The sequence below is a fragment of the Ailuropoda melanoleuca genome, chromosome 1 (assembly GCF_002007445.2).
Source record: "Ailuropoda melanoleuca isolate Jingjing chromosome 1, ASM200744v2, whole genome shotgun sequence".
Classification (NCBI taxonomy): Eukaryota; Metazoa; Chordata; class Mammalia; order Carnivora; family Ursidae; genus Ailuropoda; species Ailuropoda melanoleuca.
The window spans coordinates 13,803,370-13,811,794 of record NC_048218.1 but is presented as its reverse complement, the minus strand read 5'-3'; the positions used below and the strand labels follow the sequence as shown (position 1 = coordinate 13,811,794).

The 8,425-nt window shown below is 38.8% G+C and overlaps 1 protein-coding gene across 1 annotated transcript; it reads right to left on the bottom strand.

Moving 5' to 3' along the window:
- Positions 1 to 329: 329 nt before the first annotated feature.
- Positions 330 to 1,070, bottom strand: LOC100478182 (keratin-associated protein 26-1). The gene has a single exon (XM_002926772.4). The coding sequence runs from the start codon at positions 1,038 to 1,040 to the stop codon at positions 459 to 461; it is 582 nt and encodes a 193-aa protein (XP_002926818.1). The 5' UTR covers positions 1,041 to 1,070; the 3' UTR covers positions 330 to 458.
- Positions 1,071 to 8,425: the final 7,355 nt, after the last annotated feature.

The window sequence follows — 8,425 nt, the reverse complement described above, 5'->3', positions numbered from 1 at the left end:
CTTGCCTTCTCAAAGTCACTTCCACCAAGGGCTTTTTGGGTCTCTTAAGTACGTAGGATCAGATATCTAGAAAGAAGCTTAAGGAATAAACCATCAAGCTATTCCACTACTGTGAAATAAGAACATAGGGTTTCATATTCCATGCCCTATTCACTCATCTTGCAAGCAGTTGAGGTTTGTCATTTCTGTGTTCAAATGAAATAATGAAAGAACCAGATTCTTAATTCTGCCTTAATCTCATTTATTGCAACATGAACCAAATAAATTCTTCTGCCACCTGAATGACATTGAACAGCATTGTAAATCAAATAATTTTATGCCAAGGAGAGATGACAAAAAGATAAAAAGAGGAAAGGAGCAACTAGAATTACATCAGGCAGAGTAAAAGTAAGAAAAGGCACTAGTAGGAAAGAAGCACAGGCCCACAGAGTGAATTTTTCTCCCAGTCCTTGGCATGATTATTGACTGGAACAAGGAAGGTACTGGCCTCCCAGTGCAGAGCAAGATGGACGGCAAGTGCTGAACACATGGCTCAGAGGCTGGCATCCACTGAAGACAGGACGCAGAGGTCTGAGGCTGCTGGGCACAACACTCAGAGACTGAGGACCACAGGGCAAATAACCCACCGGGCGGCATCCATAAGTGAGGAGGCTCACGGGTCGGCTGCTGCTGGACACATAGCTCAGAGGTCTATAGGATACGGGGAGGCAGGAGCCAGAGACACCAGATATGTAAGAAGCAGCAGGAAGGAGAGTGGTTCCTTGGCAGGGTCTGGACACGTAGTAAGTAGTAGGAGGGTAGCAAGACGTTTCATAGTTGCTGGGCTCACAGTGGGCGGGCCGGCAGCTGGTGGGTTCGCCGCAGCTCTCTTGGCAGTTGTCCAGAGGCCGGAGATGGTCTTGGCAGTTACTAGGCAAGCAGAGGACATCACCACAGCTCACACCCGTAGAGCAGAGCGCAATGGAGGAGGTGAGAGGAATATGGCTGGGATTTCTGAGGGATCCCAAGCTGTAGTTTGCAGAGCAGTCGTGGCAAGGCATAGTGAGGTTTCAAAAGCAGGCTGCAGTTGAATGGGAAGAAGCGAGTGTCTCCCCTCATTTGGCTTGATCCCTTATATATCCCTAGAAGGTGGTGATTGTGTATACAGACTCTCTTCCTCCTTGTAGGAAGCTGCATCATAACTCTCCATTATAGCCCCGGAAGTGCTCCCCTGTCCCATAAACCTGGATGTTCCTCCCGTTGATTGGGTATATCTATAAGGAAGTGTGACTGAATTTTAATAGGATCTCTCCTTCTTAAATTATCCAATGAAAACAGACAGGTTTGAAGGTCATTCATGTAATCCAAGTATAACCACCACTACATAAACATTCTTAGAATTCCTCTCTTGGACTTGCCCTTAAAAGTTGTAGCAAAACTCTTTGGAGGAAAAAATAAGTTGTAGTAAAATTCTTTGAAACAGTGGCAAATTCTCTCTCTTTGAGGGGAAATTCTATTCTTTTTTTGTCAATAGTAAGAAATTGTCAATAGTAAGAAACTGTGAAAGCAAGTATGTTGTAAAAGAATGTGAAAAATTCTATAACCTATATGATTTGGGGCAGAAAAAGTTTAAAAGCAGTGTAATAAAGGGGCGCCTGGGTGGCACAGTGGTTGAGCATCTGCCTTCAGCTCAGGGCGTGATCCCTGCGTTATGGGATCGAGCCCCACATGGCTCCTCTGCTATGAGCCTGCTTCTTCCTCTCCCACTCCCCCTGCTTGTGTTCCCTCTCTCGCTGGCTGTCTCTATCTCTGTCAAATAAATAAATATTTAAAAAAAAAAAGCAGTATAATATGAAGAATTTCAATGTGCCTAAATTTGTGCATTGCTTTATTTAGAATCCTGGTAGAAGATGACTTCCCACCAAAATATTTTTATTTTAAAAAGCCATACTCATTTTATTCATTTCAATAAACAGAGTCATGATGAAAGCTTGGTTTATGTTTAAAGTATTCTTAATATAGATCAATAAGATGGGCTCAGGTAAAAATATGGATACTACTGTGAACAAAAGCAAATAAACAAAACCCTTCAAAGAAAGTTGAACAGCATGACATTTTTTAAATAGCAAGTGTAAGTTGATATATTTCATGCTTACTTGTGCTCCAACCAAAAACTAATGTTCTTGGCAAAAAAAAAAAAAAAAAAAGAAGAAGAAAGAAGAAAAGACAAAAAAAGAAAGAAATAATGATTAAGACCTGGAAATGGGTTTGGTTTTGCTTCTTACATTGGTTCTGATGTCAATTTCCAAAAAATAGCTTCTAAACTACTTTACATGGGAAATAGCATCAGAATAAATGTACAGTTTTTCTAAGTGCTAATACTTTGAAGGCTATATTTTCCGGTAAAAATTGGTTTAAAAAGGTTTCATTGTGTTTAGCCTCATACATTCCACTGTATTTTTATATCCCAACATACCTAGTGGCTCCAGCGCCTACTTTAATACTTTAATGGAAGTTTTAATGACCCTGCTGGATTTACTTTCCAATTCCCTTTAGCTAAAAATTCAATGTAAATCACAACAGTTTCTTCCATTTTAATGTTCAGTGGGTAAACCCACACTTAATAAGTCTCCCTCTGTCCAGGAGGAGCCACATCTCTGAAACAGAGGATTGCTTTCTCTTTGAGCCAATACAAGACTATTTTGCCACCAGGGACAGAAATATGAAACGAAAATGATATAGTCTCAGAGGTCCTGTACTAACATGTTGAACTTATCTTAGTATTTTAGGTCAGAAAACATAACCCTTTGACGATTTGTACCTGAGGAGTTTGAAGAGTTCTTCCAAACCCAATCTCCGCCCCTCCGGCTTTCGTCACCTGATGCTCTCTGTACACACATTGCTAGAGTCTTCTTGTGAAATCCTGGGGCATCAGCTGAATGGCGTTAGTAATAGGTGCAGCCATCATATTTAACTGAGCGCTTATCACGTTTATATGTTGATGTTCTTTATGCCTGTGCTTCTCTAAAGTAAGCAAGAGCCCGACACCTGTACCATTACTACATCAGTATATTTGTGCTTATACGTGTACATGTATTGCTTACGTTGTATGTATATATGAATGTTTTTCCGTGAAGAGAAGGGGTGTGGCATACGAGGAACCTAGCATTCATTTAGTGTCTCCCCTGGGCAAGCCTTGCAGTGGGGATCCCCCATGTGTCACATCACTTTAACCTTGCAATGCCTTACAGTCAATTTTACTATTTCAAGTATTCATATGAGAAAACTTGAAATGTAGAAAACGACAGTAATTGATATGAAAAACATTTGAACAAAGGGGCTTCAAACATTTGAACATTTGTTTGGGGGTCCTTGACCCCCGAAATGTTTTTCTCCCATTAGCCAGTGTGGCATTATTTAGAAATACACTAATAGCATCATTGGTTAATTATCTTCGATTGACATAATCACTCTGATTCTGTCACTGTCAGTATCATTTCATAAAATTATTGGAATATTAATAATAATCTATTTTTCAATCTCATTTTTAGGATGCATTGGGATGTAAGGAAAACTGAAACGGTAAACTGCAAGACACTATACTAGAATGATTTATTTTCTGGCTTTGGCATTCTTAACCCATTTCAAAAAGTATCACCTTGAGTCTAATTAGTTTAGAGCACTACCCCAGACTCCCATCTTTTTTTTTTCTGTTATGGGTAGGTAACGCTGCAAAATTTTCATGACATCTTAGAAAACAGGATGCCTGAATGTAAGTTGTACCTTAATATAGCAAATGTTGAACTGATGATATTTGGTAGTGACCTTAGAGTTCATGTAGGCAGCACAGCAGGTAACTCATTAGCAGACTTCTATAAACTATGAACAGGTTTCACACTCTTCTTCTAATGCAAAAGTTCAGGGATAGATTGAGGAAGGAGGCATCCTGTGTGCTCCTTCAGGTCTACCCACTGTTGCTTTCTCTTTAATGAACCAGGGGTCCTTACCTTTCTCACTCTATAGGAACAAACGTGAATTTTTCCCTCTCTCTCTTTCAGACACAAAGAATCCTCAGAACATTGTAACAATACAGTTAAGCCAGTAAATGACTATTTTGCATTCATTTAGTCAACAAATATTTACTGAGCATTTTGTATGTGCTAAACATTATGACAGATGCTGTCGATAATACCAACATACTACTGATTTTTGCTCCCAAAACATCCAGTCTTGTAAATGTGAAAAGACAGGCACCCAATCCGTGTCAGTGTTTACTAGGCTCTATAAATGGTGTCCAGAGGAGGGCAAACATTGCTCATTGGCTTCACCTAGAGTTTGCGTTTGATATTAATTTCAGAGCATGGGAGGAGACGTCAGGGGGCTTGGGAAGGCGAAGACACTTCAGGCTATATGGTGGCAAATAGTATAAAAGCAGAAAAAAATGGCCACACAGTGCTTTCATTGGAGGATTCTTAGAGGCAAATCGTAGCAACTAAACTTAGATTCCCACGCTGAATCTAATTGATCATCAAAGAAGCAGTTAAGATTTTGTTCTACAGGCATGGTGCTCCAGTAACTGATTTCGAGAAGAGAGCACTATGATTAAATTGCCAACTATATTGGAAAGAAGGAAAATCTACTGTAATGCTTTTCTCCCTTGTTCCACTAAAATTATATCTTTTCACCCACTTCCCTTGCTGTTATCATTGCCATCACTCCAGTTAGGTTTTGTTCCCCTTTGGTGAATACATAGAGTTCTTACTGCCATCTTGACTCATAATTGCTATTGTTTTCTCTTTAGCTTGAATACTGTATTCAGATTAGTGCTCCTCAAATTAACGAGTTCTTTTTTTTTTTAAGATTTTATTTATTTATTTATTAGACAGAGAGAGAGAGAGACAGGCAACGAGAGAGGGAACACAAGTAGGGGGAGTGGGAGAGGAAGAAGCAAGCTCTCAGGGAAGGAGCCTGATGTGGGGCTCGATCCCAGAACGCTGGGATCACGCCCTGAGCTGAAGGCAGACGCTTAATGACTGAGCCACGCAGGTGCCCCTAATGAGTTCTTTTTGTCCACAGAGAATTGTCCGAACACTTGACCAGCCCTCCTCTGCTTTCCGGTAGGGATTCTCTTCTGTATTTTGGGGCTGTCTGTTCATGTAACTCCACATCCTTCCTCATTTCACATCACCTCTTCATCCATCCTACCCTTCCTCTCCTTTGCAAGAAGTCTTTGATTTTATCCATTATCCAGACCTAAGCTAAATTGGCTCCATCGTGGGATCTCTGGGTATCTCAGTTGGCTAAGCATCTGCCTTCAGCTCAGCTCATGATCCCAGGGAACTGGGACCAAGTCCCACATCAGGCATTTTGCTCAGCAGGGAGCCTGCTTAGCCCTCTGCCTGCTGCTCCCCCCCCTTGTGTTCTCTCTATCTCTCTCTCTGTGACAAATAAATCAATAAAATCTTTAAAAATAAATAAATAATTTAGCCCCCTCTTTGTAAATATCTTCCTACCTACATAAATCTCCCCGGCCTTAAATCTGTATCACTATCATTATCTAATGCACACATGCATGCAAGCTCACACACACACACGTGCACACACACATACATTCCTTTACATTGCAAGCAAAACATTCTTTCTGTGTGTGCTGTTGTGTCTTATATCTTGACTACATTACAAAATCTTTATTAGCTACTATTCACGGTGTCCTTATTATATACCAGACATGATTCTATGTGTTTTACACATATTTACTGATTTAAACCTCAGAACATTCCTACTTGAGTAGGTGTTATCATTATTTTTAACTTAATACGTGTGAGGAAACTTAGTCAATGCTTAATAAATATTTGCTGACTAACATCATAGCATTCACAAAATATAACTTGGGTTTTCTTTATCAAATAAAAGTTGACCTTTACTTAGTCGACTCAATAATCTCTTTTATATACTTTTCTCACCATCCATCCATTTTCACCAGGGTAAGTCAACTTTCAAGGAATATAAAAGGATATGAAGATAGAAAGAGGTTCAGGGGATCAGAAACGCTTCGTCAAGTTTTTCTCCTGCCCCTTCTATGATTCCTGATTAATACTCATCTTAGCTTGGCCAGAAGGCAACGCGTTATCTGGAGTCACTCCACTTCAACCTACAACATAATGAAGTGGCCTGATGATAGCACCCCCTGTTGGATGCCATGTGTAAGTCATTAAATTATAATCAATCGGAAGAATAGTTAATTCACTGATCATCAATGTAGTCTTGGGTAACTAATAAAGCTGTAATCTACTTTCAACTGAATTTTTATACATTGTAGCATTCTTGAGTGTGAAAGCTATGGTTTACACATGATTTGAACAAAATTTGCTCCACTCATTCTCAATTCATTCATATAAAAGAACTTCCACTAGATGATGTTAGAGAAAACTGTTTTCTATTAGCTCATCCTTTCATCTGTATTAAAGACAGTGTCGTTGGCGGTATCCCTTCCACTATTCATAGTTAAACCCTTGAATTGAGTCTTTTTCACCTTTACAAGGTCATTTTCAATTCCTCCCTTTGTCTATATATTTTATAAGCTTTGGTGAGGTAAAATTGGTACAATAAGCTGAACATATTTAAAGAGTACAATTTGTTATGTTCTGACATTTGTATCTATCGAAAATGAAGATAATAATCATATTCATTACCTCCCAAAATCTCTTCATGACTGTTTGTAGTCCTTCCTACTCCTCTCCACTCACCCCACTCCTACCTTCATCCCCAGGCTACCGCTGATCTTCGTTCTACCATTTTGGATTGGTTTGCATTTTCTAACATTTTACTAAATGAAATGGAATGATACAATAGATGCTCTTTTTTTTTCTTCCCTCTTTTACTCAAGAATACTTATTTTGAGATTCATCCAAGTTGCAGCATGTATTAATTGTTCATTCCTTGTATTTCTGTGCATTGTTCCACTGTATGCCTAACACGTAATTTGTTTATTCATTCATACACTGATGGACAGTTGGGCTGTATGCAGGTTTTGGGAATTACACAAAAAGTACTATGAACATTCATGTACAAGTTTTTAAAAATATTTTATTTATTTATTTGAGAAAGAGAGACAGAGAGAGAGCGCATGAGTGGGAGAGGCAGAAAGAGAGGGAGAAAGAATCTCAAGCTGACTCCACACTCAGCACAGAACCTGATGTCAGGGAAGCAGGTCGGGGGGGGGGGCAAGGAGCTCAATCTCAGGACCCTGAAATCATGATCCTGAGATCAGGGCCTGAAACCAAGAATTGGATGCTTAACCAACTGTGTCACCCAGGCACACTCCGCGTACAAGTTTTTGAATACACATATAAATTCATTTCTTTGGGTAAATACCCATGAATGGAATGATTTGATCACGTGATAGGTCAATGTTTAACTTTTAAGGAATTGTCAAATTGTTATTTAAACTGACTGCATAATTTTATATTCCCACCAGAAGTGTATAAGAGTTCACGTTCCTTGGTGCCTTTCAACATGTGGTACATTTCAACATTTGGCATAGTCTGATTGTTATTCTATTAATTATATAGTGGTATTTCACTGTGGCTTTAATGTGTTAGTGACTGATGATACCAAGCATATTCATCGCCTATTTCCCATCTGTGTATCTTCTTTAGTAAAGACACTGCTCAATGTTTTTTTCCATTTTTTTTTTAAATTGTGTGTCTCCTTTCTTGTTGTTGAGTTTGGGGAGTTTTTTAAAAATTTTAGATACAACTTTTTTTTATTAGCTATAAGATTTGCAAACATTTTCTACCAGTCTGTGGCTTGTCTTTATTCTGGTAATAGTGACTTTTCGAAGAACAATATTTTTAATCGTGATGAAGCTCAAGTTACCAATTTTTAAACTATGGGTTGTGTTTTGTAGCTAAGAAATTTTACCTAAGCTCATTCATGTCTTAAAGATTTTTTTCCTCTATGTTTCTACACCCATATTTTTGAAATCTAGTTTTTATCCTCACCAATATTTTCAGCTGTGATCTTCAAGATCACCTCCCTGCATGCAATGGCTATTTTTGCCTCAGTCTCAGCTCCATGGCAGGTGGCATTACTATCCATACTCTGTATTTTGATAACTTGTCCTATGTTTATTCAGCAATGCTCTGATTCCATGGTTCTGTTTCTATCACACAGACCACCTGTTCTGTCTTCATATCTACATCCATTTTCTCCTTTTATTCTGCAGAATATAGATTTTTCTCAATCTTCTTCTTCTGCATTCCCCTTAATCTGCATTTCATTAATCATAAGGGTTCAATTAATAGCTGCAATAAATTCCTCAGTATTTACAATTACAGTCTTGCTCTCTTTACTGACCTGTGTTTCTGCCTTTGCAGTTATCTGCTAGATCATTCCACTGGGACTACTTACCCTTCAGATTAAATATTTACATATAAATAGTGCT

Excerpts from the sequence above, each read along its gene's own strand:
- LOC100478182 (XM_002926772.4), bottom strand. The coding sequence starts at position 1,040 with ATGCCTTGCCACGACTGCTCTGCAAACTACAGCTTGGGATCCCTCAGA.